The sequence below is a fragment of the Scyliorhinus torazame genome, chromosome 5 (assembly GCF_047496885.1).
Source record: "Scyliorhinus torazame isolate Kashiwa2021f chromosome 5, sScyTor2.1, whole genome shotgun sequence".
Lineage (NCBI taxonomy): Eukaryota > Metazoa > Chordata > Chondrichthyes > Carcharhiniformes > Scyliorhinidae > Scyliorhinus > Scyliorhinus torazame.
The window spans coordinates 223937956-223961401 of NC_092711.1; the positions used below are offsets into that span (position 1 = coordinate 223937956).

The window sequence follows — 23446 nt, forward strand, 5'->3', positions numbered from 1 at the left end:
GATGCGGCCGACCCTATCTGACCGATACTGGAGGGCGCCCCCAGAGAGGTCCAGGCACCTGGAGCGCATCTTCAGCACGCCAAAGCACCTCTCTATCACTCCCCTTGTCGCTACATGGGCATCATTGTAGCGGTACTCCGCCTCATTGCGTGGCCTCCGTATAGGCGTCATCAGCCACCATCGCAATGGGTAGCCCCTGTCGCCCAGCAACCAGCCCCTCAGCCGGGGATAGCGTCCCTCGTACATGCCGGGGATGGATGACCGCGACAACACGTATGAGTCGTGTACACTGCCTGGGTAACAGGCGCAGACGTGCAGGATCATCATGCGGTGGTCGCAGACCACCTGTATGTTCATCGAATAGGTCCCCTTCCTATTGCTGAACACGGCCCTGTTATCTGCTGGTGGCAGCACGGCGACCTGCATCCCATCGATCGCGCCCTGGACCAAGGGGAACCCGGCCACGGCAGAGAAGCCCACGGCCCGGGCATCTTGGCTGGCCCAGTCCACGGGGAAGCGGATTTAGCGGTGCGCCATGGCATATAGGGCATCTGTCACTGCCCGGATGCACCGGTGCACCGATGTCTGCGATATGCCGGACAGGTCCCCACTCGGTGCCTGGAATGACCCCGTTGCATAAAAGTTCAGGGCCACCGTAACCTTGACGGACACGGGGAGAGGGTGTCCCCCGCCAGTGCCACGCGGTGACAGGTGTGCCAGCAGGTGGCAGATGTGTGCCACGGTTTCCCGCCTCATCCGGAGGCTCCTCCTGCATTCCCGGTCCGTGAGGTCCTGGTATGACTGCCGGGGCCGGTACACACGGGGCGCCCTCGGGTGCCTCCGTTGCCGTGGGGCCGCGACGTCCTCCTCCCCCTCCTTGACAGGTCAGGTGTCCCTCCAGCCTGGGCGGCTGCCGCCTGTCCCTCTGCGGCAGCCTGCGCCGCCTCTCTGGCACGCTCCTCCTCCTCCTCATCCAGGGCAACATAGACATTAGCGGCTGCCGCCACAGCGGCCAACATCGCTGGATGATCGGAAAACATGACGGCCTGGTGGGGGGGGGGGGGGGGGGGGAACGACGACATGTCATCATTGCCCATATCCCCTCCTCCCCCCAGCCAGGTGGCATGGACCGCATGGGTCCAACTGTTGGAGGCTGGCACCTGGCCAGGTGGACCAACTCACTTGTCCTCGCATCCTCCTCCCTGGCACGGACCCCTCCCCCCCCATCCCCCTCCCCGGCACGGAGCCCCCCCCCTTCCCCCTCCCCGGCACGCACCCCCCTCATCCCCCTCCCCGGCACGGACCCCCCCAACCTCCTCCCCGGCACGGACTTCCCCCATCCCCCTCCCCGGCACGGATCCCCCCCCCAACCTCCTCCCCGGCACTGACCCCCCCATCCCCCTCCCCGGCACGGACCCCCCCCAACCTCCTCCCCGGCACGGACCCCCCCCCATCCCCCTCCCCGGTACAGACCCCCCAACCTCCTCCCCGGCACGGACCCCCCCCATCCCCCTCCCACCCCCCTCCTCAGCACGGACCCCCCCCCCCAACCTCCTCCCCAGCACGGACCCCCCCCCATCCCCCTCCCCGGTACGGACCCCCCCAACCTCCTCCCCGGCACGGACCCCCCCAACCTCCTCCCCGGCACGGACCCCCCAAACCTCCTCCCCGGCACGGACCCCCCCAACCTCCTCCCCGGCACGGACCCCCCATCCCCCTCCCCGGACTCCCCCCATCCCCCCCCCGGCACGGACCCCCCCACCCCCGGCACGGACCCCCCCCCCATCCCCCTCCCCGGCACGGACCCCCCCCCAACCTCCTCCCCGGCACGGTCCCCCCCAACCTCCTCCCCGGCACGGTCCCCCCCATCCCCCTCCCCGGCACGACCCCCCCCCCCCAACCTCCACCCCGGCACGGACCCCCCCCATCCCCGGCACGGACCCCCCCCCCCAACCTGGCACGGACCCCCCCCCATCCCCGGCACGGACCCCCCCCCCAACCTGGCACGGACCCCCCCCATCCCCGGCACGGACCCCCCCCCCAACCTCCACCCCGGCACGGACCCCCCCATCCCCCTCCCCGGCACGGCCCCCCCCCCACCTCCTCCCCGGCACGGACACCACCAACCTCCTCCCCGGCACGGACCCCCCCCATCCCCCTCCCCGGACCCCCCTCCCGGCACTCCCCCGGAGCCCAGCCCACTCTAACCACCCTCCCCCCCCCCGCCGCGCACACACACACAACCCGAGACACACCTCTCCTCACACATTCAGACTGCGGCTACGCCATCGCCTGCTCAGAGCCAACCCCCATCACTCACCTCCATGCTGGTCGGCGTGAACCTGGAGCACAGGGTCACGCCGATGAAAAGGAGGTTTAATTTACCTCGACGTGAACGGTCATCACGTCGACGGGACTTCGGCCCATCCGGAAGGGAGAATATCGGCAGGATGAAAATCGTCTGCTTTGCGCAGACCCGTGCCATTCTCTGACGGCAGCGGCGACATTAACGCCCCGCCGACTTTTCTCCCTTCGGAGACTTCGGCAACCGGCGGGGGCGGGATTCACAGCGGCCAACGGCCATTCTCCGACCCGCTGGGGGGTCGGAGAATGACCCCCCAGATGCCACATTTTCAGCCCACATGTTAAACAACTTGCAGTGCAAATTTTTAAAACCAAAACATGCATGAGCAGGTTTAACTTATGACAAGATGCTGTTACATGCTAATACCCAAAATAAAGTGCCAAGGAACTTAATGACACACCTAATATTGTGAAATGCTACACAATTACACAATGTTTTCCCCACTAACTTCTTATTTTCAAATGTACATCAATACCGTCAATCACGTGTGTAAAATAATAAGTATATATGTCTGAATACAAGGACATTTCTTGATTCTGTGTATCTTGCCATGTGTATACAAGAAGAAATTACATATATTTCATTGTGTGAATCCAACCCAAAAGCAGTTACAAATTGATTTCTGGATGTGATTTCTGGATGGTAGAGTAAGTAGGTTGTTACCTAAAAAGGAAAACTATATTTCTGTAAAAGGCATGGGTGCACCAGTTAAAGGTATTTTCAGTTGCTCTGTGTTTGGAGGTATTTCTTTTAAGGCACATCTTTGTGTCTCAATGAATTTGACCAGAGATAACTAGCAGACTTCAAGTTTACAATCTGATATAGATCAGGTTAGATATACAGCTTATTTGCGTGAAATTCAAGCTTTGAACAATTAATCTTCATTTGAATCAAATTATAGTGATAAACCAATTTAACAATGTCAAAATCATCTTTAAACTCACGTTGTGAAGATTTTACCAAATAATTATGAGATATTTTTTCCATAGAATCCCTATTATGCAGGAGGCCATTCAGCCCATTGAGTCTGCACCAACCCTCCAAAAGAGCGCTCTACCTCAGCCCACTCTCCCACGACAGCTTTATAACCCCGCTCATATTGTGAAGATTAATTGCATGTGGAAAGGAGACAAATTCAAAGGAAATAATCGCATGACTTACCTGATCTGGGCTTGAGACCAAAAGGAACTGATGAGGGTTGAGTGGAGAAATCAACAGGTCCACCATCCCCCTGTGATAAAATGCAATTTTATTTTTTAAACTACGAGACAAGTCCTTTATTACTGACGAACAAATTCCAAAACTGACGGATCATCAACTCCAGAAACACAAAAGCATTGTTGTGATTTCTATGAGCATATCATTTATTTTTCAAATATACACGACCCCATTCATTTTGGTATTTATCTATATGCATCAGCAAATGTCATCAGGCTGTTCAACATGTTCACTCACACACACACACACGCAAGGATGACAAAATAGCAAATAGAAAGAAGAACACCTGGTGATTGCCCCCTCCCACATCCAGAGGTGGAGGCCAATTCAAATTTCCCCAACACCACTCCAGTTAGTAAAGGTAGCATAGTGTTAATGCTACTCGACTAGCAATCTAGAGGCCTGGACTAATGCTTTGAAGACATGAGTTCAAATACCACTAAACCAGCTAGAGGTGAATATAAATTGGGTGGCCTGTTCCACAGACTAGTCAAGCAACAGCCTGACAGTCATATTGGCCTTCTCATACAAAAGGAAATCTAACTATAATTTCTTCATGCCCAATGACATTATGATTGCTTATTTCTTTACCACCAACATCCTTTGGGGGGGGTCATATTGGCCTTCTCATACAAAAGGAAATCTAACTATCATTTCTTCATGCCCAATGACATTATGATTGCTTATTCCTTTACCACTAACATCCTTTGGGGGGGGGTCTCAAGTAACCAGAAACCTAATTGGACCAAACAGAAACATTATGGCTACTAAAGCAGGACACAGGCTGGCATTTCCAGGATGAATATCTCACCTCCTGATTTCCCAGAGCTCATACACCATCTACAAGGCATAGGGGTTTGATGGAATATTTGCCACATTTATGGATGAGTGCAGTTCCTACAACACTGAAGAAGCTCAATGCCATCCACCACCAGCAACCACGTCTGCAGTGCGTACATCTATAAGATGTACCGCATCAACTTATCACAGCTCTGTTAACAGTAAAACACCTGCAGTCTCCACCACCTAGAGGAGCAAGCAGGTGGGACCTGGGGGGGGGGGGGGGGGGGGGGGAATACCATTACTTCAAAGCCCCCTCCAAGTCAAATACACATGGTCTGGTTTAGCACACTGGGCTAAATAGCTGGCCTTTAAAGCAGACCAAGGCAGGCCAGCAGCATGGTTCAATTCCCATACCAGCCTTCCCGAACAGACGCCGGAATGTGGCAACTAGGGGCTTTTCACAGTAACTTCATTGAAGCCTACTTGTGACAATAAGCGATGTTCATTTCATTTTTCATTTTCATCCTGACCTCTTTCACCGGCTGTAGGTCAAAATCCCAAACTGCCTGTCTAAAGCACTGTGGGTGCATCTGCATTCCACGGACTGCAATGGTACAAGACAGCTCACCAGGACCTTTCCAAAGGCAATTAGGAATGCACAATAAACGCTAGCCTTAAAAGGGAAATCCACAATCCATGTGTGAATTCAAAAAAAGCTTTAATCATCTAAGAACATAGAGTGGGATTAAATTTCAGGTCTTTCTGATCTGTATGATTCAGATGAGCCATCAGTAGAGCGCAAGGCATAACATTTAAATTTGATTACAAACCGGTAGATGGTTTGATGCATCACCCAGAATGGTATACTGTAATTTTCTTGGTTTGGCCCCGTAGTTCTCTGCTAAGCATAGGTACTGCATTTCCCAGTGGAAAGCAGCAGCCTAACATATTGAGCAAATGATGCTGAGTTACTTGTTAGTTACAGAGCAGCACTGTTCCAGAGGAGAACAAGTGATTTTCTCTTTATCTGAACCAAGGAATACAACTTGAGGAGGCGGGAGGCCAAAGAAATTTGGCATTATTTCGTTCCCTCCTGATACATGTTTTTAAATGTTAGATGTAAACAGGAAATGTAAGGCAAATATAATGAACTTCTCAACCATAAACTGCTTCAAAGCAAATGACAAAAAACAAAATCTGAGTTTTGTACATAGAAAGTTGATGTCCTGAACCTGCTGAAGCACAGGATTGGTGAATTCACTCTATAAGCTGAGTGAAAGGATGGAAAAGAGTTAGGTAGGTAATGATAACAAATAAATGAAGTAACAATACCTCAAATGACACACTAGGTGTGATCTGAACAGAAGGTGGTGAAGGGATGAGTGTAGTTTCATTATCTGGCTGTAGGAGTGAAAATAGAAATGAACAAAACAGGATAAATTAAATGAAAACGTCAAGGAGTTCCCAGACAGGAAACCGTTTGTTTCGTTTATTTTTCTCTTAAAGTCTTCCATTTAACATCTTTCCTTATCAGAAAACGCTACGTATGGAGAACACCGCAAGAGCAGGAAGAGAATGAGAAAGGGTGGAGGAGACAAATTTCCAGAGGAAATAATGGGGGCGATTCTCCAATATGGAGGCCAAGTGTTCGCGCCGTTGTGAACGCCGTCGCGTTTAACGACGGCGCGAACAGGGCCCGGGCAAGACCTATTCTGGCCCCCACAGGGGGCCAGCATGGCACTGGAGCGGTTCACGCCGCTCCAGCGTCCTTACGAGGCACCAAATGGGCGCCGCGCCAACCCTCGCATGCGCAGTTGGGGCAGCCCAATCCTGCGCATGCGCAGTTGGGCCGCGCCATCCTGCGCATGTGCGGGGAACGTCTTACGCACGCCAGCCCCTCACCAACATGGCGCCGGTGATCTGGGGCTGCATGTGAAAGGAGGTAGGCCCGGAGGGAGGGAGGGGGGGGGGGGCGGCGTATGAGGCCGGCCCGCCGATAGGTGGGCCCCGATCGCGTAGACCCCATCAGAGGCCACCCTGGTGAAGGAGCCCCCCTCCCTCACCCACAGGCCGCACCCCCCCAGCGTTCCCGCCGGCAGCGGGGACCTGTCGTGTCATAGCGGCCGCTCGGCCCATCCGGTCCGGAGAAACGCTGCGCGCAGCTGGTGTCTGGGGGGTGGGAGAATCGCGCATGGGGTTCGGGGCGGCGTGGCGCGATTCGCGCGGTGCCCCGGCGATTCTCCCACCCGGCATTGGGGGGGGGGGGGGGGGGGGAAAGAGAATAGCGCCCAATGCCTCCATTTTGTTCTGGGGAAAAGTAACACATGAAAAAGTAAAATGTGGCATAATCGCCCTTCTTCTCATTATTTACAACAGCAGTATCACGTAGCTCTAACATTTGTACACAAATAATTGATGTTAATTCTTGAACAAATAAGATTTTCATAGCTAACGTGCACATAGTACATTCCGCAGTCAAATTCATTAACTAAAGAGGTTTTCATTGTGGTGATATGCATCACTGCATATACACAAGGAGCTAATGTAAATACACTACAACTAAGTACGGTAGCATTGTGGATAGCACAATTGCTTCACAGCTCCAGGGTCCCAGGTTCGATTCCGGCTTGGGTCACTGTCTGTGCGGAGTCTGCACATCCTCCCCGTGTGTGCGTGGGTTTCCTCCGGGTGCTCCGGTTTCCTCCCACAGTCCAAAGATGTGCAGGTTAGGTGGATTGGCAATTCTAAAATTGCCCTTAAGTGTCCAAAATTGCCCTTAGCGTTGGGTGGGGTTACTGGGTTATGGCGATAGGGTGGAGGTGTGGATCTTGGGTAGGGTGCTCTTTCCAAGAGCCGGTGCAGACTCGATGGGCTGAATGGCCTCCTTCTGCACTGTAAATTCTATGAAATCTATGAAGTGACCACTAGAGAGAGCACCAGAGATGTCATGATATGCAAACATGCAGTTAATGAACACTTCGAGTAGGACACAACCAATGAGCAGTCAAGATACCCAGAGGTGGTATTACCACAAGGGGGCATTACACAACCCATATAAAAGGACAGGGCACACATGCTCTGTCTCTTTCCACAGACCCACAACTAGAGAATACATCAGGGTTGATAAGAAGCATCACACCCAGCACGTGGCTTGGAGCAGACTGGTTTAGGTAGACTGAGTTACTACAGTTAGATTGGCAGGAGAGTCAAACTCATTTAAGAACTGTGTTAATAGTTCAATCAACATATTGAACTTATTACAAAGTCTGGACCTTCCTTTGTCAAAGCATACATCAAGGAAGCAGCTTATGCTACACGAAGAAGCATAACACAATATTCATTAGTTCATTTTATCTTAATGGCCAAGTCTTTAGCTAATTAAATGCTTGAGAGGATTAATCTGCTTAATAACTTAATGCTGTATTGAAGAAGCTATCAAAAGTGCAAGTGTGATATTATGCAGCAAAATGCACCGCAAACGGTCAATAGGATGGATCCCTGTTCAGTTTGTCTCAGGGCGAGTAAGATATCTCTCAAGACTGAAGAGATGGCTGCCCCAAGTTTGTATTTGTGCTGAAATGGACTAGCTTTCCTGGCAAGTACATGCAGAGGTCTGGTCAACAATTAAAACCAGCCAAATCTTCCCAGCCATAAGCCCAGTAAATGAAGCCTTTTTAAAAACCTGCAAGTCTTTCTAATCACGAGGATTTTAACCTGGAAGAGCTTATACTGCCTCAAGCTTTGTGCTCTTTTGCCACCACATTTCAGTTGTAAAGGACACCTAGCAGTGCATTTCTCATAATTGAGTTCAGAGGTATTTTATTGGCCAACTAAGAGGCAGATACAATGATGCAATCACCAACAATTTGTCTGTAAACCCCTAATCCATATCCAAAATAACCCCACACAATCACTGTGCACTTCGGATGTTGAGAAAGTCATTCAGTTTGAGAGAAAGTTTGAGGCACAGCTTTGTACCAATCCGCAAACCTGACTCTGTAAGGTTTTCGGGCAATTCGGCCCTTTTGGAGAAACTCAGAGACTGTAAACTGACTTTCCAGCCAAGGGAACAGAACCAGTTTTCCCAGCAGGCTTGGCCCGCTGAGCTGAGTGGGGACATAAGCACATAAATATTTACAAACACCCCCCTAGGAGCTACAAGGAAGAAGGAGCCAGACAACAAGATAACATCAAGACACAGACAAAGGGGCACGGGAATACACAGGAGGCTTGCATGCAAGCAGGACAATGGGATGGTCATAGCCCCATGCAAATGTAAATGACCTGGCCTCCACCAGAGCAGAATCCAATCAACACCCCATCAACATAGCAGCATCTCCGGAGCAGATGGAAGTCTTTGAAAATCTTCAAGGGAGCTCAACCTCGTTATCTCAAAAAACAGACTGGAGGCGGACCTAGGGGAGGTACTCCCATCTCGACAGGTCTGACCGGCAAAGGGGGCGGGACCAGCGGGAACTTTAAAAACTTACCTTTTCAATGCAAAAGGGGCTGGCCGATCACAGAACAAAGCCAGGTATAACTATATAAAAGGGGCTGTGTTTTCGATTGGGGGTCTCTTCGTTCTTGGCTCGACCTCTGCACCCCTGACTTGACCTCTGCAGCCTGTGACCGTAAGTACCCTGCAGCAGCTTACGAAACTCCCTTGACTTTAATAGTGGTTGAGGCTTTGGGGAAGGGAACTTGTTTTGTGCCTTGTGATATTGCTAAAAACTGTGTAATCATAAGAATTTTCGTTGTGTCCGCTGTATTACTTTTGAATATACTTAGTTGTATTAGAGCATAAGATTTTATTGTGTTTCTTCTGTTGATGATTTTGACCTGGGTTTTGCAATAAACCTTGATTTGATGATAATTGGAGTCGTTTAAATTCTTCAATCTTTCACCAGCGATCTCTGACCAAGTCATTGTTAAAATACTCCTCACCTTAATTCCGGGTTCAGGAATCGAGGGTCATCTTGAGCGATTCACTCAGGACAGACTGCTGGTTAGGGAATAAACAGCAGTGTCCTATTCTCTCTCTTGGGAAAGCTACTCTAGTGGAGTAGGAACCGGGTGAGTGTTGCACCACCGGCAAGAGAGAGAATCACCTGGGTATTGGTAGGGGTCTGGAGATCTGTGTGATATAAGTCTCAGGCTGTCGGTTAGGAATAAACGGCAGGCTTGAATCAGTGCTCTCTTCAGTGGAAGTGTCCCAGCGCGACATCCCCTGGCCTCTGAAGTTTCAGTGCCAGCTGGAGAGAGACACACACAGATATTCAAACCCCAGATATCGGCCCAGTAGTGGAGTAGCGGAGATGGCACCCTCTACAATGACTCAAATACTGGATGAAACAAATGCTTCTGTTATTGCAAGGTTTTATTTTTAAGAAACAAATGTCAACTTAGTTTTCACAATTCTTCTTCTTGCTGACATTCAGGATCACTTGAAGATGAATATAACCAAGGACACAATCTTAATATTGTTCTGCATGAAGTACCAGAATTTAGAATCTCAGCAGTGAGATCCTTTGGATGCAAAAATAGATGTACAGTATCCATCTGATGTGAAAACAAGGTAGATCATGTATTTGCTAATTGAGAATCAGAAAACAAAGCATTGGTCGGGCAGGTGCAGTTGAAACAATTTCCTCAAGATGTTGCCAAATTAAATCGGGTAACAATAAACTGCTCCAAGGACATAACTTGAATTGCCTCTGTAAATGCTACGTATCTTAGTGATCCAAGTTAATGTTAGAAATTCTCTCCGATACATTTTCCTGTGAAGATTTGCAGGGTTTTAATTTGCATTATAAAACTGGTTGAGCATTAGAGGTTAAATACTATTCTGCTTGGCATGATTAATGACTAAGGAGCTCTTTTGGTGTATTGGATTAAAATTAATCTGGTGAAGGGGCTGCTAATCACCCTGAACACCATTGAATAAGATGTAAATAGAAAACAAATGTTAACAGTTAACAAACTGCAAAGCTAATGACGGTTGATGAAATTCATGCCAGCCAATTATTGCTCATAAAAGCCACAGGAATAGCAACCATTAAGTTCAACTGTTTAAAGTTAAATTGAGTGCATCCAGTGAAATCAATAAATTTTATGATAAAAACAAACTTGTTTAAACCATTTCTAGCTATATAGAAAAGATTCTAATGTTAAGAATATTTTAAACATTAAATACAAACCTCATTTTCATATTCAAATTCCTCTTTATTCTTCTTTGAAGATTTTAGCTGTTGGGGAAAAAGGCACAACTCTGAGGCAAGTTTAGGTAAAAGTCACATTTCATTAAATAATATTTTGAAAGTAATGTGTTTTAATAGTGTCTATATAAGGCACTGTATGCAGAAGAATGCAGGAGTTTTAAAAGTAGGCAACCCTCAAGGCTGACAGCAATGGAGGTGTGCACTGCTGTTGTTGCCTACCCATTTTTTTTTAGTTGCAATCCTCCAACTGGATGCAATACTCAGTCGCGGTCTAACCAGAGCTTTATAAAGATTCAGCATAACCTCCCTGCTTTTGTACTCAATGCTTCTATTTACAAAGCTCAAGGCCCCTTGTGTTTCGCTAACCACTCTCTCACTATGTCTCGACACCTTCAAAAATCAATATACAAGCAGCCTCGGTCCCTGCAGATGCTTCAGAACTTTGCCTTCTCCCCATCACTTCTGCTAAAATGCATCACCTCACACGTTTCTATATTAAATGCAATCCGCCACTTGTCTGCCCATTCTGCTAGCCTATGTACTGTTCTCAATTAGTTTAAGCCGCACACATCTAACATCCTGCCACCTTATTCCATATTTGTAGCCACATACAAGAGATCTGGGTAACTGCAGCAACTTATTCAGTGATTTCATCCCATGCAACTTGGATCTGTGATTTTACTAATGTTAGGAAGTTGGAATGAAATGAAAAGTACAGATTGGAAAGATGGGCAGGTAGCTGCACGAAGGGCTTGTGTGATGCAGATTAGACGAGTAGCAGGGTGAAACTGATACTTTGTTCAGCAAAGTGGACTAACAGTCTTGTGGCCCAGGTTATAGCCATGCCCAGTTTGCAAACATAGTATTGTTAAGCTGTTGTGCCGAAAGCAGAAGCAGCTGACTGTGTTAGACCCCAGAAATTCTACTCTAAACTAAATAAGTCCCAAAATTAAGTTATAGGTCCGGTGTGGTAATTATTTGCTGGATTTTACTCAGTGTTAAAACCTATGGGTTTTGTTTTGGGGAAGTGTATTCTCGGGAATTTAGGAAAAAAAATAAAGATTTTGGGGTGAGGGGATGGGAAAGAGAGTTAATTCAAATATTTTTTAAAAAAATATATATATTTTATTCAAGATTTTTGGCCAAACATAACAGTACGTAGTGTTTCTTTTACACAAAAATAAAGCAATATAAATAACAGTGGCCAGTTTTAAACAAATAAATAAGTAATATATAAACAAAAACAAAAATGAATGGCAACTGCCTTGTCCAAAATAAATACTCTCCAAAAATACAATCCAACAATCCAATATACAATTACCTATAACAAATACCTATACATATTATACATATACAATAACATCTGAGAGTCCGTCCGATTCCTCCCCCCCCCCGCCTCCCCCTGGGTTTCTGCTGTTGTCTACTTCTTTTCCATTCCCTCTATCTTTCTGTGAGGTAATCGGCGAACGGCTGCCACCGCCTGGTGAACCCCTGAGCCGAACCCCTCAACACAAACTTAATCCGTTCTAACTTTATAAACCCTGCCATGTCGTTTATTCAGGTCTCCACACCCGGGGGTTTGGCTTCCTTCCACATTAACAATATCCTGCGCCGGGCTACTAGGGACGCAAAGGCCAACACGTCAGCCTCTCTCGCCTCCTGCACTCCCGGCTCTTCTGCAACCCCAAATATAGCCAACCCCCAGCTTGGTTCGACCCGGACCCCCACCACCTTCGAAAGCACCTTTGCCACCCCCTCCCAGAACCCCTGTAGTGCCGGGCATGACCAGAACATGTGGGTGTGATTCGCTGGGCCTCTCGAGCATCTCGCACACCTATCCTCTACCCCAAAAAATTTACTAAGCCGTGCTCCAGTCATATGCGCCCTGTGCAACACCTTAAATTGTATCAGGCTTAGCCTGGCACACGAGGACGATGAGTTTACCCTACGTAGGGCATCAGCCCACAGCCCCTCCTCAATCTCTTTCCCCAGCTCTTCTTCCCATTTCCCCTTCAGCTCATCCACCATGATCTCCCCCTCGTCCCTCATTTCCCTATATATGTCCGACACCTTACCATCCCCCACCCATGTCTCTGAGATCACTCTATCCTGCACCTCCTGTGTCGGGAGCTGCGGGAATTCCCTCACCTGTTGCCTCGCAAAAGCCCTCAATTGCATGTACCGAAATGCATTCCCTTGGGGCAACCCATATTTTTCCGTCAGCGCTCCCAGACTCGCAAACGTCCCATCTACAAACAGATCTCTCAGTTGTACTACCCCAGCTCTTTGCCATGCTCCAAATCCCCCATCCATTCTCCCCGGAACAAACCTATGACTGTTTCTTATCGGGGACTGCACCGAAGCTCGCGTCCTTCCCCCATGCCGTCTCCACTGCCCCCAAATTTTCAATGTAGCCACCACCACCGGGCTTGTGGTGTATTTCTTTGGTGAGAACGGCAACGGTGCCGTCACCATTGTTGTAGGCTTGTCCCCCTGCAGGACGCCCTCTCCAATCTCTTCCACGCCGCTCCCTCCCCTTCTCCCATCCACTTACACACCATTGAAACATTGGCGGCCCAGTAGTACTCACTTAGGCTCGGTAGTGCCAGCCACCCCCCCTGTCCCTACTACGCTGCAAGAATCCCCTCCTCACTCTCGGGGTCTTCCCAGCCCACACAAAACTCATAATACTCTTCTCGATTCTTTTGAAAAAAGCCTTCGTGATCACCACCGGGAGACAGTGAAACACAAAAAGGAATCTCGGGAGGACCACCATTTTAACCGCCTGCACCCTACCTGCCAATGACAGGGACACCATGTCCCATCTCTTAAAGTCCTCCTCCATCTGTTCCACCAACCGCGTTAAATTAAGCCTGTGTAATGTACCCCAATTCTTGGCTATCTGGATCCCCAAGTACCGGAAGTCCCTTCCTCAACGGTAAATCCTCTATCTCTCTGCTCTGCTCCCCTGGATGCACCACAGACAACTCACTTTTCCCCATGTTCAGTTTATACCCTGAAAAATCCCCAAACTCCCCAAGTATCCGCATTATCTCTGGCATACCCTCCGCCGGGTCCACCACATATAGCAACAAATCATCCGCATACAGAGATACCCGGTGTTCTTCTCCCCCCCTGAGTACTCCCCTCCACTTCCTGGAACCCCTCAATGCTATGGCTAGGGGTTCAATCGCCAGTGCAAACAATAACAGGGACAGAGGACATCCCTGCCTCGTCCCTCTATGGAGCCAAAAATAGTCAGACCCCCGTCTATTCGTGACCACGCTCGCCATCGGGGCCCTATACAACAACTACTGGGATTACTGGGTTATGGGGATAGGGTGGAGGTTTGGACCTTCGGTAGGGTGCTCTTTCCAAGAGCCGGTGCAGACTCGATGGGCCGAATGGCCTCCTTCTGCACTGTAAATTCTATGTCTATGTCTAACTGTACCCACCTGATATACCCATCCCCAAAACCAAATCTCCTCAGCACCTCCCACAAATAATCCCACTCCACTCTATCAAATGCTTTCTCGGCATCCATCGCCACCACTATCTCCGCTTCCCCCTCTGGTGGGGGCATCATCATTACCCCGAGCAGCCTCCGTATATTTGTATTCATTCCTCTTCACAAACCCAGTTTGGTCCTCATGAACCACCCCCGGGACACAATCCTCTATCCTCATTGCCATTACCTTGGCCAGAATCTTAGTGTCCACATTCAGGAGGGAAATGGGCCTGTAGGACCCGCATTGCAGCGGGTCTTTTTCCTTCTTTAGGAGGAGCGATATCGTTGCCTCCGACATAGTCGGGGGCAGCTGCCCCCTTTCCCTCGCCTCATTAAAGGTTCTCATCAGTAGCGGGGCCAGCAAGTCCATATATTTCCTATAGAATTCAACTGGGAATCCATCTGGTCCCGGGGCCTTCCCCACCTGCATGCTCCCAATCCCTTTCACTATTTCCTCCGTCTCAATCTGTGCTCCCAGTCCCACCCTCTCCTGCTCCTCCACCTTAGGAAATTCCAGCTGATCCAGAAAGCACATCATTCTCTCCTTCCCATCCGGGGGCTGAGCTTCATATAATCTTTTGTAAAATGCCTTGAACACTCCATTCACTCTCTCCGCTCCCCGCTACATCTCTCCCTCTTCATCTCTCACCCCCCCCGCATATCTCCCTCGCTGCTCCCCTTTTCCTCAGTTGGTAGACCAGCAACCTGCTCGCCTTCTCCCCGTATTCGTACTGTACACCCTGTGCCTTCCTCCATTGTGCCTCTGCATTACCCGTAGTCAACAAGTCAAATTCAACATGTAGCCTTTGCCTTTCCCTGTACAGTCCCTCCTCCGGTGCCTCCGCATATTGTCTGTCCACCCTCAAAAGTTCTTTCAACAACCGCTCCCTTTCCCTACCCTCCTGCTTTCCTTTATGTGCCCTAATAGATATCAGCTCCCCTCTAACCACTGCCTTCAGCGCCTCCCAGACCACTCCCACCTGCACCTCCCCATTATCATTGAGTTCCAAGTACCTTTCAATACACCCCCTCACCCTTAAACACACCCCCTCATCTGCCAATAATCCCATGTCCATTCTCCAGGGTGGACGCTGTTGTTTTTCTTCCCCCATCTCCAGGTCCACCCAATGTGGAGCATGATCCGAAATGGCTATAGCCGTGTACTCCGTCCCCGTCACCTTTGGGATCAGTGCCCTTCCCAAGACAAAAAAATCTATTTGTGAATAAACTTTGTGGACATAGGAGAAAAACGAAAACTCCTTACTCCTAGGTCTACTAAATCTCCAGGGGTCTACTCCTCCCATCTGCTCCATAAAGTCCTTAAGCACCCTAGCTGCAGCCGGCCTCCATCCGGTCCTGGACCTCGATCTGTCCAGCCCTGGGTCCAGCACCGTATTAAAATCTCCACCCATTACCAACTTCCCCACTTCTAGGTCCGGGATTCGTCCTAGCATACGCCTCAAAGTTGGCATCATCCCAGTTCGGGGCATACACGTTCACTAATACCACCGCTTCCCCTTGCAATTTGCCACTCACCATCGCGTATCTGCCCCCACTATCCGCCACTATAGTCTTTGCCTCAAACATTACCCGCTTCCCCACTAGTATGGCCACCCTCCTGTTTTTTGGGTCTAGCCCCGAATGAAACACCTGCCCCACCCATCCTTTGCGTAGTCTGACCTGATCTATCAGCTTCAGATGCGTCTCCTGAAGCATAACTACATCTGCCTTAAGTTTCTTTAGGTGTGCGAGTACCCGTGCCCTCTTAATCGGCCCGTTCAGCCCTCTCACATTCCACGTGATCAACCGGGTTGGGGGGCTCTTTACCCCCCCCCCTTGACGACTAGCCATCTCCTTTTTCAATCCAGCTCCTCACCCGGTTCCCACGTAGCCGTATCTCCCCCAAGCGGCGCCCCCCCGCCCCGACCACCCCCCCATACCAGCTCCCCCTTCCCCCCCAGCAGCAGCAACCCAGTTAACCACCCCCCCGCTAGATCCCAAACTAGCGTAATTGCACCCCCCCCATGTTGCTCCCAGAAGTCAGCAAACTCTGGCCGACCTCAGCTTCCCCCCGTGACCTCGGCTCACACTGTGCGAGGCCCCCTCCTTCCTGCTTCCCTGTTCCCGCCGTGATTACCATAGCGCGGGAACAAAGCCCGCGCTTTCCTTTTGGCCCCGCCCCCAATGGCCGCCGCCCTCAGCTCCTCATCCTCCCTCCCCCCCCCTCCCCCACGACATGGGGAAGAGAGAAAAGTTACAGGGTCGCAGGATTAACAACTTGGGAAGTCATCTCTTCCCTCTTTTCCCCCCCTTCATCCCACATATTCACCCCCCCACTTTGTCCCAAACGCTCTTTTTCTGGCCCGCTCACTCCAGTTTCTCCTCGACAATAAATGTCCACGCCTCATCTGCCGTTTCGAAGTAGTGGTGTTTCCCTTGATGTGTGACCCACAGTCTTGCCGGTTGCAGCATTCCAAATTTAATCTTCCGTTTGTGCAGCACCGCCTTGGCCCGATTAAAGCTTGCCCTCCTTCTCGCCACCTCCGCACTCCAATCTTGATATACGCGGATCACCGCGTTCTCCCACCTACTGCTCCGAGTTGTCTTTGCCCATCTGAGGACCATCTCTCTGTCCTTATATCGGAGAAATCTCACCACTATGGCTCGAGGAATTTCTCCAGCCCTCGGTCTTCGCGCCATAACTCGATAGGCTCCCTCCACCTCCAGCGGACCCGTCGGGGCCTCTGATCCCATTAACGAGTGCAGCATCGTGCTCACATATGCCCCGACGTCCGCCCCTTCTACACCTTCGGGAAGACCAAGAATCCTTAAATTCTTCCTCCTCGCATTATTCTCCAGCACCTCCAGCCTTTCCACACACCTTTTGTGTTGTGCCGCGTGCATCTCCGTTTTCACCACCAGGCCCTGTATGTCGTCCACATTCTCAGCAGCCTTTGCCTTCACGACCCAAAGCTCCTGTTCCTGGGTCTTTTGCTCCTCCTTTAGCCCCTCAATCGCTTGTAATATCGGGGCCAACAGCTCCTTCATCTCCTTTTTGAGTTCTTCCACGCAACGCCGCAGGAACTCTTGTTGGTCAGGGCCCCATATTAAACTGCCTCCTTCCGACGCCATCTTGCTTTGTGCCTGCCTTCCTGGCCGCTGCTCTAGAGGATCCACCGCAATCCGGCCACTTTCCTCTCTTTTTTCCATCCGTGTCCAAGGGGGATTCCCTTCTGGATTACCGCACAGTGTTTTTTGCCGTTAAAATTGCCGTTGGGGCTCCTATCAAGAGCCCAAAAGTCCGTTCCACTGGGAGCTGCCGAAACGTGCGACCTAGCTGGTCATCGCCGCACCCGGAAGTGAGTTAATTCAAATATAATGGGTAACCATTATTGTAATGAATTGTAAATGCGGTCCTTTACTGTTGCCTTTCTTGTTAAGTTTTGAAGTATATTAACGATTTGTTATTTGAATATCTACAAGACTGACCCCTTTCCTCAATCAGGTTTCATCTCTGCTCTCACATTTTTTTCCAAATTTCAAAAATAAACTGTTAAGAGCCAGCTTTCCAAGTTTCCCTTCTGGGATGCCTTCACACTTAACATCAGTGGGAATCTTAACACTAGAAGGTAATCTTACCATCTAATGTAACTCCTGTGCCAGGCCTCAATCTCTTGAGAATTGAAGTGTGCAGTATCACAGATCTCTGCTGTGCCACTGAGCAATTAGTTGTTTTTTCCTCCATTACTGCAACTTTCCCTATCTTGGTAAGCTTCAAGCCTTGGCGCAGAAACATCAATGTGAATTCATTTACCACCTTTGGCATTTTCCAATATCCCAAGGTGCTTCATGACCAAATAAACTGAGCCACATAAGGAATAATGCTGCTTATAACTAAATGTTTGGCAAGATGTAGGTTTTCCAGAGCATCTTGAGGAACAAGAGGAAGAGGGGTGGAGATTTAGGGAGGAATTCAAAGCTTAGGACTAGAGTAGCTGAAGGCACAAATGCTATCTTGGGAGTGTCTAAAATCAGAGGTGGGAATGAGGCCAGAATTGGAGGTGTGTAGACATCTCATAGGCTTGCAGAATTGGAAGGGCCTATGCAGAGAGTGGGCGGGACCAGGCCATGGTGGAATTTGAAAACAAGGAACCAGTGTAGATCAGCAGTGCGGGATGATGGGCAAATAGGACTTGGTGAGAGTTGGGATAAAGGCAGGAGTTTTGAATGATCTTACATTTACAACAGGTGGAAGATGGGAGCCTGGCCAGGAATGTATTAGAATAGTTTAGTCTAGAGGTAACAAATGTATTGAAGGTTTCAGAGAACTGCCTGATTCAGGGGGAGGGATGGATGTTATGGATTGAGCACAGAAAAGATCAGAGGCACTGATTTGTTACACTGCAAGGGAATGGAGGTTGCATATGGTACAGTGCAAGAATCTGGACAATCCTTACTTCAAGTTTGGTTAATTAATGAGAACAAATTTAAATACTATGACTGTACTCTTTAATTTCCACGTCATATTGACAATACTTTTAATCCAGTGTGTGATACATTTTGGGTAAAAACAGATGGGTAAAGGCAGGTGGTTAAAAACAGATGCAGCAACGTGATAGGAAATGTGTGGTTTGAGCCTTCATTCACCAACTGTTTTATTGGCCCAAAGTTATAACAGAGGTCAAATAGTAAACAAGTCTGATGTTGTGGCACATATTTATCCCTCAATCAAAATAACAAAACATTATCAATCATTACCACATTGCTTTTTGAGTGGGTTGACAGAGCATAAATTAGCTGCCACGGTTCATACATTACAAGTGTGAAGATACTTCAATAAGTACTTAACTGGCTGTAAAGCACTCCAGAGGTTGTGAAAAGTGATATATAAATGCAAGTCTTTGTTTAATCGAACAGCAACAAAAATAGTCGTAGATACCTTTATATGATCTTTTCTCATCTGTTTAACATGTCGCCTTTCTTCATGACGCCACTTTGCATGTTGCTGTGTCTCAGTATATTTATGTTCTGTATTAGTTAGATCTGTTTTTTTCTCAGCTTCTTCAGAAAAGCCCGCAGACTGTAAATTACAAAGAAAAGCTTTAGACAAACAGTTGGAGAAATACCTAAAATTGTGCAAAGTATCAGTGTAAGCTTACAAATACACAGGAATACATATAACTATTAAGAAAACATATAACAACGAACACAAATGTTTTGTGCTCTGACTTCAGTTGACATTCTGACTAAAGTTGTAAAATTAACACAACCAACAAAGAGAACCCATTACAAGAGCACTTTGCTATGAACTGGGCTTTTAACAAGCAGAACAGACAATGGAACCTCTAGTCCACATTTGTAGAGTGGTGCAGAGAGCTTATGGAGTCAACACATAGAAGGTCTTGCAAGAAAGGGGATGAAACTTGACCTAATTTTAGTGAATGAAGCAGAGTAGGTGGTAGAGATTTCAGTGAGGGAGCATTTTGTTGACAGTGACAATAACTCATTAAGATTTAAGATAGTTATGGAAAAGGACAAAGGTGGACCAGAAATAAAGGGCGCGATTCTCCGATGCCGCGCCGTTTGGGAGAATCGCCTGGGGCGCCATTTTTTCACGCGACGCCGGTCCTCCCGCGCGGCGAGATCGGCACTATCTAGTTCTGCGCGGCACAGTCCGGTGAATTGCCCGAGACACCCAAAATGGCAATTCTCCGCCACCCCCACTATTCTCAGGCCCGGATGGGCCGACGGCTTCCCGCCAGCGCCATCCACACCTGGTCGCTGCCGGCGGGAACAGCACGGGAACGCTGGGGGGGGGGGCGAGGGGGTTCTTGCACCGGGGTAGGACTCAAAAGAGGTCTGGCCCGCGATTGGTGCCCACCGATCGGCGGGCCAGCCTCTCTGAAGGAGGACCTCCTTTCCTCCGCGCCCCGCAAGATCCATCCGACATCTTCTTGCGGGGCGGCCTCGGGGAGGACGGCAACCATGCATGCGCCGTCGTGAATCTCGACGCCGTTCACGACAGCGTGGGCACTTAGTCGAGGGAGCGGAGAATTGCGCCCAAAGGTTCTGAATTGGGGGAAGGACGGTTTCAATAGGATAAGACAGGATCTGGCGAAAGTGGACAGGGAGCAGCTACTTGAAGGAAAATCCACATCAGAGCAGTGGGAGTCACTCAAAAAGAAAATAGAGAGACGACAAAGCCAACATGTTCCTGTAAAATGTAAAGGGTGTGACTAAAGAGTCCAGAGAACCCTGGATTTCACGGGATATACAGGATTGGTTAAGAGAAAAAAGGGGAGGTTTACGGCAGGTAAGGAGGCAGAAAACAGTGGTTTCCCTAGAGGTGTTTAGGAGGGAGGGGGGGGGGAAGACAGAGAGAGAGAGAGAGAGAGAGAGGGGGGGGGGTACTGTAAAAACACTGGTGGGCAAGATAAAGGAAAACCCCAAGATGTTTCATAAATATATTGAGGGCAAGAAGGTAACCAGGGAAAGAGTCGGGCCCATTGGCGATTAAAATATCAACCAGTGTGGGGAGCCAAAAGATATAGGTGAGGTATTAAATAAGTATGTTGCATCTGTATTCACTATGGAGAAGGACAATGTAGGCATAGAAAGCAGTGAGGGGGACTGTAAAGTAATTAAACAAATGAATATTGAGGGAGAGGTGGTGTTGGTGGTTCTCGCAGGTCTAAAAGTGGATAAATCCCCAAGCCCAGGTGAGATGTATCCTAAGCTGCTGTGTGAGGTAAGGGAAGAGATTACATGGGCTCAGACCTATATTTTCAAATCCTCTGGCCACAGGTGAGGTCCTGAGGACAAGAGGAAAGCTAACATGATGCCTTTATTCAAGACGGGAAGTAGGGAAAAAACGAGGTAATTATAATGTGTTTAACATCAGTGGCGGCACGGTAATACAGTGGTTAACACTGCTGCCTCACAGCTCCAGGGTTCAATTCCGGTCTGGGGTGACAATCCACCCATCTGCGTTGGATTCCTCCGCGTGCTCTGGTTTCCTGCAACTGTCCAAAGATATGCAGGTTAGGTGGATTGGCCATGCTAAATTGCCCTTTTGTGTTCAAAAGGTTAGGTTGGGTTATTGAGTTATGGGGATAGGGTGGCGGCATGGGCTTAAGTAGGTTGCTCGCTCAGGGCCGGTGCAGACTCAGTGGGCTGAATGGCCTCCTCCTGCACTGTACATTCTATGAAAAATAAGGTCAGAAGTGGGGATGTTTGCGGAAGACTGCACAATGTTCAGCACCATTCGCAATTCCTCAGATAGTGAAGCAGTCCATATCCAAACGCAGCAAGACCTGGACAATATCCAGGCATAGGCTGACAAGTGGCAAGTTACATTTGCACCATATAAGTTCCAGGCAATGACCATCTCCTACAAGCAAGAATCTAACCATCGCCCTTTGACATTCAATGGCATTACTATCACTGAATTCCCCACAATCAGTATCCTGGAAGTTATCATTGATCAGAAACTGATCAATACTGTGGGTATCAGGGCAGATCCAAGGCTAGGAATCCTACAGCCAGTAATTCACCTCCTGACGCCCCCCTTCCAAAGCACAAGTTAGGAGTGTAATGGAATACTCTCCACTTGCCTGAATGAGTGCAGCTCCAACAACACTCGAGAAGCTCAACATCATCAGGACAAAGCAGCCCGCTCGATTGCTGCCCTTCCCACAAACATTCAAAGCCTCCACCGCTGACAGTGGCAGCTGTGTGTACCATCTACAAGATGCAGTATCTCACCAAGTTCCCTTAGACAGCACGTTCCAAACCCATGACCATTACCATCTAGAAGGACAAGAGCAGCAGATACCTGGGAACCCCACCACCTAAGGTTCTCCTCCAAGTCATTCGCCACCCTGACATGGATATATGTCACCAGTCCTTCACTGTCGCTGAGACAAAATCCTGGAACTCTCTCCCTAACAGCACAGTGGGTGTAACTACACCTCAAGGACTGCAGCGATTCAAGGAGGTAACGCACCACCACCTTCTGATGTGCATCTTGGGATGGGCAATAGATTCTGGCCTAACCAGCAGACGCCCACATCCCGTAAATTAATTTTAAAAAAGACACGATGGGCCAAAGGGCCTCTTGCTGTGCTGTAAACTCTATAACTGAGGCATTTAGTGGGAAAAAAGGATAATGAAGAGTATATTTTGCGTATAATTGTAGTTGGCTCCATTAAGCTGAAAAGGTAAAAGACTGAAAAAATGACATATTTTGAAAAAATGTTTCACTTTAGTCCTAGAGGCAAATTCACATCAATACTTTCAGACACAAAAGGCCACTCCCAAAGAAAATGTGAAAATTAACCTCCATTCACGGTCAGCGCCTTTGTAATCACTATCCAGTGATTTATTTTACATGTGAACAGTGATTAAAGACAACATCAAGTCAAACTCCGATTTTGACCTGTGCCCATCAAAAACCCAACTCTTTCCATCAGAGTAACTGTGGTGGTATGTATTAGGGGTCATGTGGGACTGTGAAGCCGTGATGCTATTGGCTGACAGATCTCGGGTCCTGGTTGGCTGCTGACTCCTGGCTCCGCCCTGAAGGCGGAGTATAAGAACCCGAGCTTCTCCCTGCCGCTTCATTCTGTTGCTGAACTGCTGGGGACAAGTCTCGCTTAATAAAGCCTGAATCGACTTCATCACTTCTCGTCTCTCTCGTAAGTCATTGTGCGCTACAATTTATTAAGCGAGCTTAAAAGACTATGGAGTTCCGGATCGCCCCGGAATGCCTGCAGATCAGCCCCCACGCAGCGAAATCGGCAGCAGTATTTAAACACTGGCAAGCATGTTTTGAAGGCTACCTCCGAACGGCCCCCGGCCGGATCACAGAAGACCAGAAAATGCAGGTCCTGCATTCAAGGGTAAGCCCGGAAAATTACCCTCTCATAGAAGACGCAGAGGATCTCCTGACGGCGCTCGCATTGCTGAAGGGCATCTACGTTCGGCCCGTTAACCAGGTCTACGCGCGCCACCAACTCGCGACGAGACGGCAAAGTCCCGGAGAATCGCTAGAAGAATTCTACGCCGCGCTGCTAATTTTGGGACGGGGCTGCAGCTGCCCGCCGGTGAACGCGATGGAACACACGGACATGCTAATTCACGATGCATTTGTGGCAGGTATGAACTCTCCCCAAATCCGCCAAAGACTTTTAGAGAGAGAGTCGCTAGGACTCTGAGGCACGGGCCCTTTCAGCTTCCCTAGATGTGGCCTCGCAAAACGCCCGCGCCTATGGCCCCGACCGCGTGGCAGCCCCTTGGGCTCAGTGGACCCCCGTCGCGACAAACTTCCCCCCCCCCCCCCCCCGCAAGCTTGCG

At 49.3% G+C, this 23446-nt stretch overlaps 1 protein-coding gene across 5 annotated transcripts in view; it reads right to left on the reverse strand.

Moving 5' to 3' along the window:
• Nucleotides 1-23446, reverse strand: part of lrch2 (leucine-rich repeats and calponin homology (CH) domain containing 2) — a 198834-nt gene that overhangs the window by 32926 nt on the left and 142462 nt on the right. For 4 of the 5 annotated variants that reach the window (XM_072505174.1, XM_072505173.1, XM_072505171.1 and 1 more), the window contains 4 exons: nt 19032-19172; nt 10564-10611; nt 5699-5767; nt 3527-3596 (listed from right to left, as the gene is read on the reverse strand). In XM_072505174.1, coding sequence (XP_072361275.1) covers nt 3527-3596; nt 5699-5767; nt 10564-10611; nt 19032-19172 — 328 coding nt within the window. The remainder of the gene's footprint in view (nt 1-3526; nt 3597-5698; nt 5768-10563; nt 10612-19031; nt 19173-23446) is intronic. The other variant, XM_072505172.1, reaches the window with a different exon arrangement.